Source organism: Vanacampus margaritifer, chromosome 17, assembly GCF_051991255.1.
Source record: "Vanacampus margaritifer isolate UIUO_Vmar chromosome 17, RoL_Vmar_1.0, whole genome shotgun sequence".
NCBI classification, from domain to species: Eukaryota; Metazoa; Chordata; class Actinopteri; order Syngnathiformes; family Syngnathidae; genus Vanacampus; species Vanacampus margaritifer.
In genome coordinates this window covers 8,589,253-8,609,853 of record NC_135448.1, presented here as the reverse complement: position 1 = coordinate 8,609,853, position 20,601 = coordinate 8,589,253, and the positions used below count along the sequence as shown (strand labels likewise).

The window sequence follows — 20,601 nt, the reverse complement described above, 5'->3', positions numbered from 1 at the left end:
TTCCTTGATTTGTTTAGGATTCCCAGAAGTAGCTTACCTCTGACAGCATTTCTCATATTGACCAGAAGATGGCGACAACGTATAGGCTGAAGACCATCTAGTCTTCTGGAATGATCAGTTTCCAGCCCACAGTCGCTAACTGCAAAACAGGAGAAAATTGTTGCTACGGCTCTGATAAAGAAAGAAAAAAATAAAAGTAATAATGAATATAACAAAAAATGAAATCGAATTTGACTTTTTAGAGACAAATTACATTATTTCTAGTGGCGGTGGAGAGTTGGGGGCGGTGCATGTCAGGTGACCCGCAACCATCAGAACCTTAAAGTAGAACTCAACACGAAGTCAGACTCTTGCAGACAGCATTTGTAGAAACCAGTTTGTATAGTTTATCAGAAAAAAAGAAAATTTAAAAAAGTTGATCTGATGTAGTTATCCTTTAACGCCCGAGCAAGATGAAAATGGGAAACCCTTTATACGAAATCCAAGACCTTTGAAAATCACTTTGAAAAGCAACAATTTCCGAGGGACACCAAGGCAGTCATCATTAGTCACCAGGTGGCGCTAGTGTGCAAAGCACCATTCAACAAGTAGAAGAAGAAGGTTGGATTTGATTGACGTTTGGTGGTCAGCCCTGCAGGTTATATTAGAGACAGGTGTGCACAAGGGCACTCATCAAGTGCAGTTCACATGTGCGGCGAAATGGCGACCGTCAGCTAAGTGAGCACACCAGCAAATGTTTGTTTGTGGTTTGTTCCTTTTTCTCACCACCTTTGTTTGTTGTTGCAGGATTTTCGCACTTGAGGCACACGACGGCGTTTGAGAGGTTTGAGCAAAGCACGTCACAACTCCGTTTCCGTTTTGTTCTTTGTTATAGTGGTATTTTCATTTTTTGGTGTGTTTGTTTGTAATGCTCTACCTTCCATTCTAGGTTGTACTTGAACTCCACCACTGCACCGACATTCCTTGTCAGGGAGCTGTTAGTAACAGATACTGTAGAAAATTGGAAGGCTCCTCCAGGTGAGTTTTGTAGATATTGCGTTAAAAATGTCTTTTCAGAATATAACCCAAAACATCTAAAGTACCCTATACATTAAATGTTTTATTTTAATGAGGGCAAATATTGACAAAGGGTTAATTAAATTAATAATAATTAAAATATATATCGGGCAGCACCGTTGTCTTGCGCACGTCACACAATTCAATACAATAATACATTCCTTCTAGGACTGTCCCATATTACAATTGTAATGGATTTTAATCAATTTAAGAAACCCAACAATAAAAGTAGCCATTTATCCAAATATAATTGTAGTTCAGATGACAATGTACACCAATTTTAAATACAATTTACCTAACGTGAACATAACATTCACAACACGTGCCTAATAAAATAATAATTATTAATGCATATGTCATTTAAATATTTATTAGTATTAATATTACTACAGGTCATATAAATGTGCATTTATAACCACAGAAATTTATGATGAATAAATAGTATTTCTATGCACCTTGATGTCACGACTAAGCTAAATAGCAAAACTAGTTCATCAAGTTAATGTGATTGATTGGCCAGTCCCAATTTTAATAGCCTATAATTGTCAAGTTTACATGTGATTTTGTCAACCTAAATCACCTTTGCAACATTCGACACCAACAAGATTCACATTCAACCAAACTGGCACAATGCCAACACAAAAGACGTATGACGGTGCCACTTGCTGCCTTGCTGCTCTCTGACAAGTTGCTCAAATGTCACCAACTAGCATCAATCAAAACAATGGCTGTCATCAAACAAACAAAAGTGTCCCCATCAAACTTGTTCTTCTCGCCAATCACTGGCCCTGGTCGCCAGCGAGCGTGCGCGCGAGATTGCAATATGGCCACCTGGTGGCATAATTGCATATTTTAAAAGGAGTTTCAAGCTAAATGATTACCACATCATAAAATAATGAATAAACAATGTTCACTTCCGTCATTTTCAATCATATTGGCATAATGTAAGCAAGTCAGTACCTCATGATGACGCTATTGGAAAGAATGCTCTTAGCATTTAGCCCACAAGTTGGAATGTACTTGTTCTACTTCATTTTCCTAGTCGTCAGAGCGCACCCGGTGGCCAGGCCTTTATACTACAGCATCAGCCCAGCGTCATGTGCAGACCTCTCGAGCGGCGCTGTCAGTCCTGCCAGCAAACCGTCAACAGTTCTCGAGCCAAGTCCCGGTGCACGATCAAATTGAGCACCCTTGAAGTCCTTTGGCTGACGTGTTGCCACGTATTCTTTTTCCTTTATTTTTTCCGGCAGCAGAGAAGCGCAAGCCCTCGGAGCCACTCCCCCAAGAGGAGATGAAGAGGCCCAGGGTGGTGGGCGACATCCCCATGGAGCTCATCAACGAGGTGATGGCCACCACCGCCATCCTGGAGGTGAGGAGGAGCAAGAATCATTCAGCAACAACGTTACTGTGATTAGGATTCTCCGGGCTTTTTGGACGAGAAACAACGCGTGCATAGTACTTCACATTTCCACCTGCTTCAAAAATTCACGCCTCCCGGGTTCAAGTGTTCTTTTAATATTTTCATGTCAACATCATTTGTCCTAAAATGGACTTGATAAGCATGTCTGCAGAAATTGCACTCAGTCTAGCATTGAATGCATTTTGTTGTTTGTTTGGATCAGACCAGCCTCCTGTCGGCACGCCTGGAGGAGTGCCGAGTCATGATCGGCAACCCGTTGAACCAGAAGCCCAAAAAGAGGATCCTCATGTGGCTGGTGGGCCTCCAGAACGTCTTCTCGCACCAGCTGCCACACATGCCCAAGAAGTACATCATGCGGCTCGTCTTTTTTCTGGTTAATTTTTCCATGTATTATTTTTGTATAAAGACCATTTATATAGTAAGTCATTTTAGCATCATTTTTTATTTATAACGACCATTTATGGACTGTCATTTCAGTATCATTTAGTATTTATAATGACCATTTATATAGTAAGTCATTTTAGCATAATTTTAGTATTTCTAACAACCATTTATATAGTAAGTCATTTTAGTATTTCTAACAACCATTTATATACTAAGTCATTTTAGCATCATTTTGTATTTCTAACAACCATTTATATAGTAAATTATTTTAGTATTTGTAACAACCATTTATATAGTAAGTCATTTTGTATTTACAACAACCATTTATATACTAAGTCATTTTAGTATTTTGTATTTACAACAACCATTTATATATCAAGTCATTTTGTATTTACAAAAACCATTTATATAGTAAGTCATAAGGAAAATGGAGCTTTCAAACCCTCCGGTTGTCAAAAGTCAAACTCTACTGAGATCCACTTTTGTTTGTTTTTTATGTACAGTTGACTGAATAGAAGTGTCAGAAGTTGAAATACTGTCAAAGTAAAATACGATAGTAAAGTTACTGCCACAAAATGTATCTCAATCCGCAAACATAGCGAAACTAGCTAAAAGCTAAGACCACAAAATGCTTTATCATTATCAACTCGTAAATGCCACAAAATGGTGGTAAAGCACTACCTTTTTATTGGCTTTCCAAATGAAACAGCTTCCTTTATTTGAGCGTAATTTCTCGGCACTAACCAGATGACGCCAAAGCAATACTTTTAGATTAGACATGGCTTTGGCCAGAGAATAAAATCTGCGAAAGTCAGTTTGCCAGCCAAGAAAAAAGAATAGGTTACAAAAATAAAATAAAGCTGCAATAAAGCTGTGTGAAAAGGATTATGTAGCTGTACTTCCGTGACCGCAATTACCACTTTACTGTTAGCCAGGGCTTTGTTGCCATCTTGTGGCACTACAATACACAAACAGGTGAGTTTTTCAGCAAATAATGTGAAGATTAGTCCCACATAACTAAAGAACGGTAAAGCATTTGAAAAGACCTGACAGACACGTCACCATCAGGCTTATTGTCTACATTTAGCTTAGCATCTGTTTGGTAGAATTGATAATGGTTTAACAAAAAACAATTTCAAGGCACAAAATGAGAACCAAGCTAGAACGCCGAGTTAGCGCAGGTGTAAAATCAGGAAGCTTTTATTTATTTTGATGAACAAATGCTTCATTCCACAGAATGCTTTGCTAATTAACTCTTGGGAGGCGCAGCAGCTTGAGTGAAAAATAACAAAGATGTACTTTTAATCATCATTTATTGACACGATTAGAAAACTAGGACGTAAAAGAAAAAAGAAAACATTTCACAGTTTGTGGACTAGCAAGGACACAAAACGAAGTTGGCATCAATGCTAATTTAGGACATTATTAGAAAATTGGAGCACCCACCCCTTTTTATTTTCACCTCACATTCGATTGTGAGCTAAATATTCTGAAAATGTGTATTCAAAAGGAAAGTTCCTTCCTGCCACCGCGAGGTCATTAAACATCAGGTAGAAAATGACCTCCCACTTTGTCAGAAACCCACGCCAGTGTAACGCGCCATTGCTGTGACCTGAGAAGTCCACAAGATGTTCCAGAAGGTACCAAAACCTGATTTTACGTTTCATTGTTGACACATACAGTTAAGGTCTCAACCCACAACCTTCCACCCGACTGCCAGCCGTTTAGTATATACCAATATCAAGGCAGGCCACCGGGTGGCGCCAGCGAGCACAGCAGACCGGCGCCGGATAAGGCCTGCCAGCCAGCAGCTCAATCAGAGACAGGTGCGGCGACATGGCGACCGGCAGGCGAGCACGCAAGCAAAAGTTTGCGAATCACCAGGAGCAACGCGACCAGGTAATGAGCACACACACACACCCAAGTGCATTCTGCAATTCGTAAATAGCTGCAGGCCGAGCGGCCACACTCGGTGGCCATTTATCGTCGGTCCAGCGTAATGTAGGCCCTCCTCTTTTGACAACTTGCAGGCTGCCGCTGGGCATTAGTGGAGCGGCAAGGGAGGAGGCACCAAGAATGACGGACAAGGGTATGAATTCTCAAATGCCATGTGTATATAATCATGTGGCTGTAATATGCTGCCATAAAATTATTCCCGAATTGATGTAAATACTCCACTCTGCCCCTAAATGTTTGCAATCTGCCAGAAACAAGACAGATGTGCACAAGGTTTCATCCAGCGCAGCAAGATGGCGAGTGTCAGGTAAGTGAGCATTACAGCAAATGGGGGATGGTTTGTTGTTGCCTGCCATGATGACATTTTGTGTGTCGCACGGTGGAAGAACCCGATGACGGCTGGCCATTGCTGCGAAAGTCACAAGCTGGACTAAGCTGTGATGTCAACTGAATTTTACCTCCACCGAAAACTATATCTGTAAATTGTAGTCAATTTCCCAGTTCAACATCAGTTTGCATACTTCCCAGCTATTAATGCTTAGTTTAGAGCCTTTGTTGTAATCATGTACACCTGGAGAGAAGTATGTAAATATCTGAGCTGCCTGTATTGTGCAGGATTGCTACAATTTCTTCACCCTTAGTGTACTACATTTAAAAAAAAAAAGTATTGGCTATGTCCTTTGGACATTCATCAAGTACTAAATCCCCTATACTTCATGCAGAATTTTAACTTTTGACTGAGGTTTTTATCCAAGGCCAAATACAAATGAACATTGGTGTGAATAATTGCCATCTCACAAGTTGACAGTAGAAATGCTTTTCAGCACATGTTTATTCAAGAGCTTTGTTACATGTTGAAGGATTTCACAGCTTACAAAATAGCTTGGAACAAAGTGCTACTTGCCAGCTAAGCGAAAGAAGAAAAATGTCGGTGAATTAGTAAAGTTCTTCACTAGATGTTAACTCAATAGAACATGTTAGCATCTAGTGAAGAACTTTACTAATAAACATCCATGTAACAGACATTTTTCTTCTTTCACTTAGCTGGCAAGTAGCACTTTGTTCCAAGCTAACAACTAATGTGTCAACACTGCTTTCTCCACTCCTTTGCGTGGCTCTTCCATCATTCTTGTGTGCCCCAAATGCAGATGCTGTAATCACCAGGCCACTTTTCTATGGGAGGGGGGGGGGGGGGGGAATAGTAAATGACACATTCACATGCAGCTACTCTGCTTGCATTTAAACATTCAATCCTGCTATCATTTTTGTAAGGTGATGACAAATTTACCTGCACTTTCCACTTTGGCAGGTGAGAGAAGAGCCCAGCTTTTGCGTTTCATTTACTGTTGGCCACTGTGAGCAGGTCACTGCTGATGGGAGTCAACCGGCACCTACTTGCAGATCAGACAGAAGATAAAAGCACAAGGCATCAACATTTTTACTCTATTTTCCACCATCGACACGATTAAAGTGGGTGCCAAATACCAGCCCATCACTTTGGATATGCCATTGACTTCAGCATTAGCAAAACGTTTCCTAAACAAAGCACGTTTACTGTTTCTATTCAGGTGATGTAAATCTGGTCTTTTACAGTTAACTCAAATCGGGAAGATCGATCAGTCACATGACCAAACCCAGACATCCGGGCAGCTTTGTGGTTTAAAACATTGATTGCACCGCTATGGCTTTTTTTTTTTGCGCTATATAAATCCTCATGGGCGGCAGAGACGCAACAAACTTATTCCGCTATTTCCTAGTTAAGTTTTTTTTTTTCTCCATCTACAATGTATGCACTACAATTTACTTAAGGGAGGCTCCTGTCTTATGTACTTTGCATGGTTCTTTTAAAACAAATATAACTTCTGTTGTTTTTGGAGCAGGATATGATCATTTTTGGACTTTTGGTTATAATTTATATAAAAGCTTTCCTACTTTTTAGCACGATTTGCTGGGGGTATGAATATATTTGCCCTTGTTTTTACATATAGTATTGTTATATTGAAGGGTTCACCGCAGTGACTCAAATATCACAAACTAATTAACCAACAGACTGGGCACTAAGAGCCGTTCAATTACTGTATATTCAAACTTCAACACAGTAACAATTATATACATTAGTTAGTTTTATTGTATTTTACTCAAGGAATCATTCACAGATATATCACAAGACACAAACAGGCAGAATTACTGACTGGGCCAAAGCAGCGCCGTTGATGAGAGTTTGGCCAACTGTTTCCGCAGGGTAACAAGATGGCCCCCATACATCATGTGACCAACAGTTGACCAATCACAGCGTAGTACTCTATGCTCATAAGTGACAAGTACTACTCAACTGCTGGTCACATGATATGGACGCCATCTTGTTACCCTGCTGAAACAGTTGGCCAAACTCTCAGCTCTGGGCTAACCCATTAAAAACAAAAAATGGGAGGAAAGCTAAAACAAATAAATACTAAATAATTTTACAAAACTCAGCAACTGCCCATTGCATGACTGGAGTCTCACCTTACAAGAGGCCAACTTTTCTTCATGCGGGTGCCCAAAGGACTACTTGATTCTGCCTGCCGTCACTTGTCACCTATTGCTTGGCTCTCAACGCTTTACTAGTTGTTTTTTGAAGCTGTAGGGTGCTTGACCGGTTAGGCTGAAAGATTCGTTTGACGCTGGTAGCTTCTTCATCTCCACCCATTTGCCCTGCAACACAGATGACAGGAACAAAATTAAACACTACACATTTGTCAGTTAAAACCTCCCATCCCCCATTTACTCCGTGACTAGGCGGCAGTCTAGCTAGCCTAGCTCCATTCCCCGTGTGGCGACGGGTGGAATAGGCACCACTGACTGACAGGCAAACAAGCCAGACGCAAGAAGGGAGAGCGACGCGACTGGCCCGTTTACCAGCCAGCCAGCGATGCCTCTCCACCCGTTAACACAGGGAATGGAGCCAGGACAAATGTAAGGAAGGAAGGATTGTTTTTTTTGTCGTGTGAACTAGTGTTACCTGGTCTCATGTCTCATCTGGGGTTCTTCATCCGCAACGCAAGACAAAGCCCAGATTAGTTGGATGCCGGTCGCTAGTTCATCGTCACATCTGCCCTGCAACACAGATCAATCACATCAACAAAATCTCCCTTTATTACAGATAGCATACTTAAGAGTGCCAAATTTTACACAATTCTATCTAAAAAAATAAAAGGGCTATGTACAATATCTTACACTACACTCAAGTAACTAAAATCTGATCAAAACAACAAATGAGTTTCTGTTAAAGTGGTACTTTGTTTAAAAAACAATTATGAAATTGACTTGATTAAAATGCTGCTGAGCTTCCTGTGTTCAAAATTTTTTTTTACTGTTCCAAAAATACACAAATCAAGTAAATACATGAATATACAGCTGTGGTTTAAATTATTCTACACCCTCTGCTAAGTATTTTAGTATGTTTGACTTTTTGTTTATAGTCACATCAAATAACTAGTCAAATACACAAACGCTACTTATATTACTCAAAGGACATTACCTGATCCATCACATCTTTTTTGTTATTTCCTCACCAACCCTTAGTCTATAAATTAATTTTATTCATGGGATGAAAGCACCTGTATAGCAAGATTTGCTGGGGGTATGAATATATTTGCCCTTGCCTGTGTGTTTACATATAGTATTGTTATATTGAAGGGTTCACCGCAGTGACTCAAATATCACAAACTTATTAACCAACAGACTGGGCTCTAAAAGCCCTTCAATTACTGTATATTCAAACTTCTCAACACAGTCATAATTATATACATTACTTTTATTGAATTTCACTCAAGGAATCTTTCACAGATATATCACATGAGACACAAACGGGCAGAATTACTGACTGGGCCAACGCAGCGCCATTGATGGAGAGTTTGGCCAACTGTTTCCGCAGGGTAACAAGATGGCCTCCATACATCATGTGACCAACAGTTGACCAATCACAGCGTAGTACTCTATGCTCATAAGTGACAAGTAGTACTCAACTGCTGGTCACATGACATGGACGCCATCTTGTTACCCTGCTGAAACAGAGTTGGCCAAACTCTCAGCTCTGGGCTAACCCATTAAAAAAAAAATTGGAGGAAAGCTAATAAATAAAATAAAAACTCAGCAACTGCCCATTGCATGACTGGAGTCTCACCTTACAAGAGGCCAACATTTTACCGCCATGCGGGTGCCCAAAGGACCACTTGATTCTGCCTGCCGTCACTTGTCACCTATTGCTCGGCTCCCAACACTTTAATAGTTTTTTGGAGCTGTAGACTGCTTGGCCGGCTGGGTTGGAAGATTTGTTTGACGCTGGTAGCTTCTTCATCTCCACCCATTTGCCCTGCAACACAGATCACAGGAACAAAATTAAACACTACACATTAGTAGGTTATTACCCATTCCAATTTAGTCCGCAACTGTAGTGTTAACTGGTCTCATGTGTCAGCCGGCTCATCGTCCATAACGTTAAACAAAACCCAGATTAGTTTGATGCTGGTCGCTACTTCTTGATCGGCACATCCGCACTGCAACACACATCACAAGAACAAAATAAAACACTACACATTTGTAGGTTAAAACCTCCCATCCCCCATTTACTCCGTGACTAGGCGGCAGGCTAGCTAGCCTAGCTCCATTCCCCGTGTGGCGACGGGTGGAATAGGCACCGCTGACTGACTGGCAAACAAGCCAGACGCAAGGAGAGTGCGAGAGCGGCGACTGGCCCGTTTACCAGCCAGCCAGCGATGCCCTTCAACCCGTCAATACAGGGAATGGAGCCAGGACGAATGTAAGGAAGGAAGGATTGTTTTTGTCATGTGAACTAGTGTTACCTGGTCTCGTGTCTCATCTGGGGTTCATCATCCGTAATGTAAAATATCCTCATTTGTCTGGTGCGGGTAGCTTCTTGATCTCCACCATTTGCCCTGCAACAGAGATGACGGAAACAAATTACAGTAGTTGTAGTAACACAGGAACAAAAAACACTACACATTCTCTCTCCGCAACTAGGCTAGCTTAGCTGGGCTAACTAGCTTAGCAAGGCCACGCTAACTAGCTTAGCAAGGCTAGGCTAGTTAGCATAGCAAAGGTAGGCTAGTTAGCTTAGGTAAATAGCTTAGCTAGCTCCATTCCCCATGTGGCGACGGGTGGAATAGGCACCGCCGACTGGCTGGCAAACAGGCCAGCCGCAAAAATAAAAAAAAAAAAGCGATTGGCCCGCTTGCCAGCCAGCCGGCGATGCCCTTCCACCCGTCAACACAGGGAATGGAGCGAGGACAAATGTAGGAAAGGAAGGTGGGTTTTTTTGTCATGTGATCTAGTGTTACCTGGTCGCATGTCTCATCTGGGGTTCTTCATCCGCAACGTAAAACAAAGCCCAGATTAGTCGGATGCCGGTCGCTACTTCATCGACACATCTGCCCTGCAACACAGATCACATCAACAAAATCTCACTTTATTACACAGATAGCATACTTAAGAGCGCCACATTTTACACAATTCTATTTAAAAAAAAAATACAAATAAGGCAATGTACAATATCAAACACTACACTCACAAGTAACTAAAATCTGATAAATAACGAATGAGTTTCTGTTAAAGTGGTACATTTTTGGAATAATTATGAAATTGACTATTAAAATTCTGTTGTGCTTCCTGTGTTCAAAAATTTGTTATTTCCAAAAATATACTAATCAGGTAAATACATGAATATACAGCTGTGGTTTAAATTATTCTAGCCCCTCTGCTAATAAGCATTTCAGCATGTTTGACTCTTTCTTTATAATCACATCAAATAGCTACTCAAATACACCAACGCTACTTAAATTACACAAAATACATTTGTGATAGATCAGGTAATGTCCTTTTTGTTATTTCCTCACCAACCCTTAGCCTATAAATTATTTTTATTCATGGGATGAAAGCACCTGTATGTGTCAACACAACCTCGGCGGTCAACAATTAAGCCGATGTAAAAGACATGTGGTATTCCTTCTCCTTCCAGACAGTCGATGGTGTCTTTGCAAAATGGTGACGTCCAAATCAAGGTCACACAAGTCAAGGTCATTTGCCTTCATTGGCAAAGATATGAACATAAAAAGAGAGCAAATAAACATTTCGAGAGGGACAACTGGAGGCGTTGAAAATGGCACACTGGAAAGAGAGGATGCCGTTGGTGATTGCTTTGATATCTCAAGCAAAAGATGCCAGAAAATCCGCGGATGACAGCTGAGCAACTGCGATACAATTTCACAGAGGGATTTACTCAACTTTCAACCCAGACGATAAAAAGATGCCCAGTGTGAGCTCAAGCCTTCCGCGCTAGCATCATAGGCGCCCCCTACCGACTTCAAAGTACAAGACCGGTCCACTCACAACTCACGCGGATAAACCACAAAAGGTCATGGAATGTTCTTCTCACGGGCCTGTAAAGAAAAGTGCACCTTACAGACAACAAACCCGAGCGAGGTGAGTCGTCCACTGTGGCTGTTACAGGCAATGTCCAGCGCGTGCAAGGTACCATCAATACAATTAGGAGATGGTGAGTGTAAATTGGATACAGTCAAGTGATGATAAAGCTGAAGCTTGGGAGACAATTCCAAGCATGATGCCAAATCTCTCATAGTTTGGTTGCAGAAAGTGCGGGAAGATTCTCAAGTGGTGGCCATCTTCAGACTTAAATTGAAAAGAGAATCTGATAGGACGTGAAGAAGACACTTGCCAAACAAGGCAAGTCATGTGAAATAAAAAAATATATATTTAAAAACAAAATAAGAGAGAGAGCAATGATGATGACATGTCAAATCGGTAAAATTACCGAATGAACAATAATGACCTCTCCAGAAAAAATGATTATAAAAAGAAAAGAAAAAGAAGAAGATTCTCAAGTGGCCATTTTCAGACCTAAATAGAAAAGAGAATCTGATGGGACCTGAAGAAGACAGTTGCCAAACAAGGCAGAGCATGTGAAAAAAAAGAAAAAAATATATATTTAAAAAAAATTAAATAAGAGCGCAATGATATGACATGTCAAATCGGTAAAATTACAGAATAAACAATAATGAGCTCTCCAGAAAAAAGATTAAAAAAGAAAAGTAAATTAAAACAAGAAGATTCTCAAGTGGCCATTTTCAGACTTAAATAGAAAAGAGAATCTGATGGAACGTGAAGAAGACAGTTGCCAAACAAGGCAAATCATGTGAATAGTAACAATTTAAAAAAAATAAATAAATAATAAAAATGAGAGAGAGAGAGCAATAATGATGATGACATGTTGAATCGGTAAAATTACCGAACGAACTATACTGAGCTCTCCAGAAAAAGAAATTACAAAAAGAAAAAGAAAATAAATTCATGTGAAATAATATTTGCTTTCTGGGCAAAGATACCTGTAGATGGCTGCAAAAACCTTGTGTCAAGCTATATTTCACATCTGATATTTATTCCAAAAGAGTGTTGTACTATACCAGGGGTGGCCAAGTTCGGTCCTCGAGAGCCACTATCCAGCCTGTTTTCCATGTTTCTCTCCACTAACACACCTGATTCATGATCAGGATCGTTGTCAGGCTTCTGCAAAGCTTGCTGATGAGCTGATCATTAGAATCAGCTGCGCTGAACGAGGAAGACATGGAAAACAGGCTGGATAGTGGCTCTCGAGGACCGAACTTGGCCACCCCTGTACTATACTCACCTAGTACAGATGTGGCTGAGTGATTTAATCATTTTGTCACAAAATATATATTTTATAATAATAATATTAATACATGGGCAAGGGCAAACATGGAGGTTTAAGTCAAGCGCAGGCTCACCGGTGGGGTCCATCCAGCGCCAGCGGCTCCATGCTGGTCATCTCCGCCCATTTGAAGAGGCAACACAGCAGAAACAAAAAAGGGGGGGGGGGGGGAAGACATCATCCATTTTAATGTGCACTTTTACACGCCTCATCAGTCAAAAAGCTTGTTCATTGGTGTGTCTACTATCTACTTTGGAACTTACTTTTGTCCAGTCTTTCATCCCGTGCGGTCGCCATCTTGCCGCACATGCTGATGAATCCATTCGTGACCCGCGCACACCTGTCTCTTAATGAGCTAAGCAAGCTAGCAAGCTAACAATCAAAACAAATTTCCCCACATCCAATCCATCTTAACTTCTGTCCCACGGACAGTCGAGCTGAATTCCCCCCCAAGACAGCCATCTTTATTACACAAACTATTTTTGTTATCAACAACAACAACAAAAACCCTCACAGTTCAATTCCCAAGTAGAAAACCAGCAGGTGTGTCATTTACAGCAACATAAATAAAATAACCAAAAAAAAGACAATGAATGATGGCCAGCATGAAAATCGAACCAAAACAAAAAGGCCCAAACAAAGAGCAAGGACTGCGTGGTAAATTAAGCAAAGTGAAGCGAATTTTGATGTGAGGTGCTCAAACCGCAACCGCTGTTGAGTCCCTCGAGTGTGAAAATCCTGCAAGAAGTGCCATCATGAGAATAGACAACAAACGCCAAACACATTTACTCGTGCGCTCGCTCACCAACCTAACAGAAGGCCACGAGTGCGGCCGCCATCTTGCCGTTAATGGTGAACAATCCAATAAACGCGCACCTGTCGCTTTATAAACTGCAGGCCTGACGTCATCCACTATCTCCCGCTTTTTGCACACTAGCGCCGCCCGCTGGCCTGTCATCAGGACTGCAAAAGTGTTGCTTTTCTCCTTTTCCGCCACAAAAGTCAAAGTCAATCACAACCAAAGTTGTTGTTTTTTTTGTTTTGTTTTTAATTAATTAAATTTTCAGGATCGTTACCAACAATGTCCATTATGTGTGTAGTTAGCGGTTGGGGCATTTAGGCTGGAACAACATTCCAGATCGTCTTCAGGCTCCACACTGTCGCCATCTCCTGGTCAGTATGAGAAATGCTTTCAGTGACAAATTGTTGGAATCCAAAACGAATACAACATACGTTAACACTCTGGGTGGCGAAATGGTCAGGCATGCATCATGATAACGTTCTCTTTTCATTTAAAATAAAAGAAAGCATTGACAATCAAATTGTTATTAGTCTTTCCATGATATTAAAAATTCGAGCTTTATTTCAATTTTGGTGTTCCATACGTTTGGCCTTTTCATCACTTTGGTCGAGATTCGTCTTGTCCCCATCAGACAAGCTTTGTTCCTGTCTCATTTCTGTACTTGTTTACAATAAATAAATAAATACAAACATAATCTGGCCTTCCACTTTTTTCTTCCTTTATGAGTGGTTTGCATCTTGTGATATGTCATGAACATTTGTCACATTTGCTGGTCGCAGGCAAAAAGTGCACGTTATTTTGCATGTTTGTCATTCATCGTCCTTTAATTGGTCCAATATTTACAAGGTCAAATGACAAGTGCAAGCAACAACATTGTCGCATTATGATAAATGTACCAATTAACTGTGAAAGCAGTCCTGGAACAATCTACAATCACATTCTATTTGGATACTGCATCGATCAGTAGTTGTAATAATTAGCTAGTAGCACCAGTGCTATGCGGCTCTCTAGTGCTACGCAAAAAGAAAAAGAAACAAATCATTGACAAATAAATGCTACTTATATTAAAACATTAAATAAGCATACTACAAGGAAGCTATGCATAAAGTCTGTTTGAGTGGATGAGTTGATTATTTTTTTTCTTGTGTGAATGTTCCAATTGCATAATGTGAGTTTACAATAAGAAATCAAACCTCTGTATCGTTTTGATGGACACTTGGGCCAACGACACGACTGTATTTTAATGTTGGTTGAATTTCTTTAGATGCTACTTGGTGTCAAAAGTTTGAGAACCGCCGTTAAGGATGATCAGGAAGGAAAACCAGCTTTCAGGAAATGTGACAGAAATCCATTGCTGCTATTTGACTGCTTGATACTGAAGTGAATCTTCTGTTTCAATTTAATTATAACTGTTTTGATTTAGTTATAACTATTTAGAATTGGACAAAATTGCTTTGATTTACTCAGTATAGTTTTGTGTGAGAATTCAAATGATGTGAGGGGGTGGTTTTCTCTTTGTGCTCTCCTGAGATTATTTTAATTAATTAGATAGATTAGATTAATTAGACCCCTTTGTTTATACTAAGGCTCCCCAGTCTCTCTCTCTCTGTCTCTTCTGTAAACAACATCAACCCTTACCTGATTACCTGTGTTCCATCTTGTGACTACGAGGGGGAAGGAAAGAAGGAGGTACCATGTGACTAACTGGGAAAGTTTTTTGCAAGGACAAAGAATATGAAGGACGAGCAGGGGGTTGGGCGACACAGTTGAGAATCAATAATGGCGCGGGTGGCTGCATATTCTCACTGTCCACAAATTTGTGAATAAAATCCTTAGGTAATGCCTGAATTCACTGATCTCATTGTATGTTTTGATAATCAACATCATGAACACGGAAGAGTAAGTATTCATCTTACTACAATACCAAGAAAGAAGAAATCCTTCTCACCGTGTGACTGATTATTTCATACAACTCAAATGGACAAAAAGTTCTACAATGCAAACAAATCTCCTCTAATACACCAAGGCATTGAAAAACCGTTGAGTGTCTTCACATAAACGTCAGATTTGAAATCTTCTCTATTTCCAAACCAAGTGCTTGGATGGAGACATGTCTCGTGTCCCGACACTTGCACAAAGATCAGCGCAGCTAATCGTGCGCATGAATTCACCTGTAAAGAGTCCTACAACACGTGGAACCCGTGTCAGCTCACTCACCGCGTGACGGTGGCTCGGAATCAAAAAATACACCTTTCTATACATGCTCGTTTTTTAAAATGAAAACAAACACCTTGCTAAACATGATCGTTCAATGAAAAAAAAAACAGGACAAAAAACGCCTGGTCGCTACTTTTTTTTTTTATGAAAAAAACCCCGCCTCGCTATAGTTGTTTTTTTGTTTTTTCAAAGTAGGGTTTTAAACTTTAGTTAGGGTTTTTAAGTAGGATTTCAAACTACACTTATGTTTTTTTTTTATATTAGGGTAAGTGTTTTCAATTAGGGATTTAGGTAGGCTTAGGGTTTCAAATTTGTGTTTTAAACTGGGCTTAGAGTTATGATCTTAAAGTAGGCTTAGGGTTTGAAAGTAGGGTTTTTAAATGGGGTAGGATGTCAAACTATAATTAGGAATTTAAAATATGCTTTGTTTCAAAGTAGGGTTTCAATTGAGTGTTATAAAAACTGGGGTTAGGCTTTTCTATTAGGATCTTTAAGTACGCTCATGGTTTCAAAGTAGTATGTGCAAATGACAGCGTGCGCATTTGAGATGACAAAGAATTTACGTGTGGTCAGATCATCAAGAAGCTGATGGAGAGGAAGCGGGTACAGATCCGCAAAGTCTACCCGGGCCTTTCGTGCTTCAAGGACGGCGTCGGGCAGATTCCCATCTAAAGCATCCCCGGCGTCCGTGCGTCCTTTTGCCCCCTCGCTTGCCGTCGTCCCTGGTTTGACCTCTCTTGTGTGCGTCCGCGGGTGAAACCGGATGGAAGCCGCTGGCCAAAGGGTGAGTAAGCGCACTCTGTCGCCATTTGTGACCTTGGGATAACCTTGCCTCTCCTGCAGGAAGGACATCAAAGACCCTGAGCAGCTGTACGGCGCGCTCAAGAACATCCTGCAGCGCGTCAAGGTGACTTACATGTTACTCACACGCACACGCGCTCGACTCGGCGTGGTCTCGTCTGTCGGGGTCACCAGAACGCTTGGCCCTTCGTTGAACCTGACATGAAAAGCGAGGCTCCGGGATACTACCAAGTTATCCGCCTCCCCATGGGTGAGTCAAATCCACATTTACACTAGCAACATAAGCACATCTGGTAAATTAGCCGTTTAAAATAACAACACCGTGTGTAGTAAGGCTTTAAAAAATTAAAGAAAAAAACACACAAATCTTTTTTTTATGGCAATGTATAGTAAAATCTAAAAATATATAGTTTATTTTTATTTTTATTATTATTATTTTTACACATAGGCATTAACTGTAAAAACAGGCTTTATAACAATGTACTGAGACAAACAAATAACATGTAGGCATTAAAAAAAAGTTTTTCTCCCCCTAAAATTATGTATAGTACGGTGTTTTTCTCTAAACATGTATTTAGGATTTTACAAATATGCTATATAGTAATGCACTGGGGAAAAAAATATGTATAGTCAGGCATGTAAAATAAAACTTTCTTTTTTTTTTACACAAAATTATGTCTAGTAAGGCGTTTAAAAAATGTATTCAGGTATTTAAAAAACAATGTATAGTAATGTAAAAAATATTCACTTTTAGCAATGATTTAGTTCTTTGTTTTGTTTTTACAAAATGATAAAGGCTTTTTAAAAATATGTGTGCATGCATTTAAAAAATGGCATCTACGCATCGAGAGACATTTCCAAAAATAATTACAGTAGGTTAAGACTTAAAAACGATGCGGTATTGTAATTTTCATTTCTACATGGAATTATGCAGTGTAGGGCTATTTTCATCAACTTGTGTAATATGTTTTTCAATATACTTGTAGTATAGTAAGGCATTTAAAAAACAGGACATTTGAAAGAACAACTTGGGAGTAACATGCATGTAGTACGGATTGTTTTGCAAAAACAACATGGAGGCATGCTAGTTTTTAAAAACGTTTATAGCCTTTGAAATACCCGTACAGTCAAACATTTCATGTGTTTTGTTGACTTGCCATAAACGTGTTCGGATGCTGGTCAGACCTGAGGATGATGAGCGAGCGTCTGAAGAGCCGCTACTGCGCCACTCGCAAGCTCTTCATGGCCGACATGCAGCGCGTCTTCACCAACTGCCGCGAGTACAACCCGCCCGAGAGTGAGTACTACAAGTGCGCCAACCTACTCGAGAAGTTCTTCTACACCAAGATCAAGGAGGCGGGCCTCATCGACAAGTAGCGTCCTCATCCTGCCAATCCAAAGGCGGCAACGGCGGCAACGGTGGCAACGGCGGCAACGGCGGCAACGGTGGGCGCACCGTCCCTTGCTCTACGCCAATGAAAAATGTACATATTTTCTTTCATGTAGGGCAGCCGCGCGACTATCAAAAATGGCATTTTTCTTTCCCGACAACTCGACTGCTGTTTAACCAATCCAATTCAGTCTTAATTTATTTCTCTCTTACGATATATTTGTGCTGCAGATAGAGATTGACAACTTTACCCTTTGTGCAATACTGTGTAGTTTTCCCGTTTTGTATTAAGAAGAAAAAACAATTTTTTTGTAAGAGGCTCCTCTTTGTGCAGTTGGTTTTAACGACGCAGTATTAGTCGCTTTTATAGACGGAATAAAATGAAAAGTCTTGCTGGAAAAGTAACTTTAAATTACGAGTCATTTTCTACGAGACCAAAGCATTTTTGTGTTGTTGTGAAGAAACCAGATGCTTTTTTCTCAATAACAAAATATATTGATGGAATAATGGAGAGCAAATTCCATTCTAAACAGTCAAAATTTACTAGGCTAAGCTAACCTAGCTTAGCTAGCCTGCCAACCAGCTAGCTAGCCGGGAGGCTAACTAAACTGCTGCCTAGTTGCGGAGTAAATGGGGGATGAAGACATTCAATATTTTCAATTTATAATTTTACTGTTTTTGGATTTACTTATAAAGCATATAGATGTGATATAATCATGAGTATTTAAAAGAATACAGTGGGATGGTGATTTTGTGAACTTTATTTTATCCTCTCACCCTCAAAGCTATTGAAGATAGGAATGTGCATGATGTTATCAGAGTCTTTTGTCATTAGAGACTAAAAGTCTGGGGCCAGATCCTGATTGCATTTGTTCACCCAGTCAAGAAGGGGAACTATATGTAAATGTCTGTTTACTAATAACATTACACCTTTGTCCAACCTGGAATCAACATGTCTGTATGTAAACGTCTGCTTACTAATAACATCACACATTTGTTCACTAGGAGTCGACATGTCTGTCCTTTAATCAACTTAGGAGGGGAAGAGGAACCTTTTATCTTTTGAGTATAAATGAGTCGATGTTCTGTAAATTGTCACACACTTGGGGGCTCCACATTGCATTCAGATGTGGGTGTCCTGACTGTGTCTTTAGAGGCTTCTAAATAAATCCTTGCAAGGAAAACTTCTTCATCAGATTCTGAATACAATTATTTGGACACGCAAAGATTACACTTAATATAGTAATCAAAATATTCCTTCAGGGACAGGAGGTTTAAAACTACTCATGTGTAGTGTTTTTTATTTTGTTTCTGTGATCTGTGTTACTGCTACTGTAATTAGTTTTTGTGATGTATTTTGCAGGGCAAATGGGTCGATCAAAAACTAGCGACCAGCATCAAAGTAACCTGGGTTTTGTTTTGACTTGCGCATAATGAGTCTGCTGAGACATGTGATAGATATTATAACATTTTTAATTCTTCATTTCATATATTAACCATTGTTACACATTATTAACATTTTAATTCTTTATATTGACCTTGTCTAAATGTTTTGTGTCCTGGGCAGAGAAGGTGGTGTTGACTTCGTATAATCTGACCTTAAACTGGGACATACTATTTAGTCTAAAAAAGTTCCTTCTCAGCGTTTTGTGCGAAAACACATTTAGTCCTTGGACAGAATTTGTCCCAAAAACACACCCACACCTGACCTTGTTTACGCCATCTGCTCACGTAAAAGTACCAAGAATATGTTTAGTCTATAAATGAAAAGGAGGAGGTATTTTTAACTATAAGAAGCCATTGTACACGCAGAAGAGTACATTTGACGCTCTGAATCACACCTGTTTAAGTGATGAATTAGAGGCTGTTATTTGTCCAGAGATCGCTGACCTTTCTTACATTAAATCATTTTTGCAAAGGTGTATTTTTCTTACATTAAATCTGTCTTCAAGTTTTCAAACACGCAAAGAGGACAAAATAATTTTATTCCTCTTTCACATGACAGCAGGTAACACTAGTTCACACGACCCCCCAAAAATTATTTCCCACATTTGTCCTGGCTCCATTCCATGTGACGGGTGGAAAGGCACCGCTGGCTGGCCGGCTGCCAAGCAGGTCAGTCGCCTCCCTTCCTTTGCGGCTGACCTGTTGGTCAGCGGTGTCTTTTCCACCCATCGCCACACGGGGAATGGAGCTCGGCCTCCTGGCTAGCTAGACTGCCGTGTAGTTGTAGAGTAAATGTGTAAGGGGGGGTTATAACCTACTAATGTGTAGTGTAAGAAATTTTTGCTGTGATCTGTGTTACTACTGCTGTAAATTTTTAATTCATGTGATATACTTTGCAGGGCAAATGGGTCCAACAAGAACTAGCAACCATCACCAAACTAACCAGGGTTTTGTTTTACCTTACGGGTGAGCTAGCTGAGACACGAGACTGGGTAAGACTATTTCACAGGCACACTCACACACAAAAATAACCCTTCCTTCCCACATTTTGTCCTGGCTCCATTCCCCGTGTGACGACTGGTGGAAAGGCACCGGTGACTGACTGGCAAGCAGGTCAATGGCCTCCCTCCCCTTGCGGCTAACCCATTTCAGTTCGTTCAGCGATGCCTTTTCCACCCGTGGCCACACGGGGAATGAAGGTAGCTAGCTAAGATAGGGTAAGCTCAGGTAACCTATGCTAGCGTGTCTCTAGCTAGACTGCCATGTAGTTAGGTAAATGGGGATGTTGGTGGTTTTAACCTACTAATGTGTAGTGTTTGATTTAGATACTATGGTATGTGTTGCAGGTCAAATGGGTCGAGATCAAGAAGCTACCAGCATCAAAC

General features: G+C 40.3%; 3 protein-coding genes across 16 annotated transcripts; 2 read left to right on the top strand and 1 right to left on the bottom strand.

Annotated features, from left to right (window-relative positions):
* Window positions 1-200: 200 nt before the first annotated feature.
* LOC144037732 (histone acetyltransferase KAT2B-like) lies at window positions 201-8,143 on the top strand. 8 transcript variants are annotated; one of them, XM_077549470.1, is made up of 10 exons: window positions 201-717; window positions 787-834; window positions 929-1,017; window positions 2,099-2,178; window positions 2,307-2,425; window positions 2,679-2,849; window positions 4,543-4,759; window positions 4,891-4,949; window positions 5,068-5,123; window positions 6,126-8,143. In XM_077549470.1, the coding sequence occupies exons 4-8, from the start codon at window positions 2,154-2,156 to the stop codon at window positions 4,938-4,940; spliced, it is 582 nt and encodes a 193-aa protein (XP_077405596.1). In that variant the 5' UTR covers window positions 201-717; window positions 787-834; window positions 929-1,017; window positions 2,099-2,153; the 3' UTR covers window positions 4,941-4,949; window positions 5,068-5,123; window positions 6,126-8,143. The 8 variants fall into 8 exon arrangements, with proteins under 8 accessions (XP_077405596.1, XP_077405600.1, XP_077405599.1 ...); XM_077549474.1 differs by having other exon boundaries at window positions 520-717; window positions 787-823; window positions 2,099-2,218; window positions 2,310-2,425; XM_077549473.1 differs by having other exon boundaries at window positions 520-717; window positions 787-823; window positions 2,099-2,224; window positions 2,310-2,425.
* On the bottom strand, window positions 5,624-13,450 carry LOC144037734 (uncharacterized). Of its 7 annotated transcripts, none has more exons than XM_077549478.1 (11): window positions 13,370-13,450; window positions 12,824-13,298; window positions 12,637-12,684; window positions 10,156-10,250; window positions 9,661-9,753; window positions 9,248-9,354; window positions 8,982-9,170; window positions 7,818-7,912; window positions 7,322-7,510; window positions 6,105-6,210; window positions 5,624-5,989 (listed from the first exon to the last, which is right to left on the bottom strand). In XM_077549478.1, exons 2-6 carry the CDS (start codon window positions 12,881-12,883, stop codon window positions 9,330-9,332), a joined length of 321 nt encoding a protein of 106 aa, XP_077405604.1. In that variant the 5' UTR covers window positions 12,884-13,298; window positions 13,370-13,450; the 3' UTR covers window positions 5,624-5,989; window positions 6,105-6,210; window positions 7,322-7,510; window positions 7,818-7,912; window positions 8,982-9,170; window positions 9,248-9,329. The 7 variants fall into 7 exon arrangements, with proteins under 7 accessions (XP_077405604.1, XP_077405607.1, XP_077405606.1 ...); XM_077549481.1 differs by having other exon boundaries at window positions 6,105-6,207; window positions 7,818-7,907; XM_077549480.1 differs by having other exon boundaries at window positions 6,105-6,207; window positions 9,260-9,354.
* A 2,867-nt stretch (window positions 13,451-16,317) lies between these two features.
* On the top strand, window positions 16,318-20,601 carry LOC144036902 (histone acetyltransferase KAT2B-like). The gene is made up of 5 exons (XM_077547857.1): window positions 16,318-16,363; window positions 16,423-16,630; window positions 17,564-17,826; window positions 20,116-20,208; window positions 20,563-20,601. Exons 2-3 carry the CDS (start codon window positions 16,582-16,584, stop codon window positions 17,755-17,757), a joined length of 243 nt encoding a protein of 80 aa, XP_077403983.1. The 5' UTR covers window positions 16,318-16,363; window positions 16,423-16,581; the 3' UTR covers window positions 17,758-17,826; window positions 20,116-20,208; window positions 20,563-20,601.

What these genes read in the sequence shown, in the direction of transcription:
- LOC144037732 (XM_077549470.1), top strand. Translation starts at nt 2,154, where the DNA reads ATGTGCAGACCTCTCGAGCGGCGCT. An exon ending in CAGACCTCTCGAGCGGCGCT is followed by an intron (nt 2,179 to 2,306) that starts GTCAGTCCTGCC and finishes TTTTTCCGGCAG; the next exon opens with CAGAGAAGCGCAAGCCCTCG. An exon ending in CCACCACCGCCATCCTGGAG is followed by an intron (nt 2,426 to 2,678) that starts GTGAGGAGGAGC and finishes TGTTTGGATCAG; the next exon opens with ACCAGCCTCCTGTCGGCACG.
- LOC144037734 (XM_077549477.1), bottom strand. Translation starts at nt 12,883, where the DNA reads ATGGATTCATCAGCATGTGCGGCAAGATGGCGACCGCACGGGATGAAA. An exon ending in GGATGAAAGACTGGACAAAA is followed by an intron (nt 12,685 to 12,823) that starts GTAAGTTCCAAA and finishes CCTCTTCAAATG; the next exon opens with GGCGGAGATGACCAGCATGG. An exon ending in CAGATGAGACATGCGACCAG is followed by an intron (nt 9,754 to 10,155) that starts GTAACACTAGAT and finishes TCTCTGTTGCAG; the next exon opens with GGCAAATGGTGGAGATCAAG.
- LOC144036902 (XM_077547857.1), top strand. Translation starts at nt 16,582, where the DNA reads ATGAAAAGCGAGGCTCCGGGATACTACCAAGTTATCCGCCTCCCCATG. An exon ending in AGTTATCCGCCTCCCCATGG is followed by an intron (nt 16,631 to 17,563) that starts GTGAGTCAAATC and finishes GATGCTGGTCAG; the next exon opens with ACCTGAGGATGATGAGCGAG.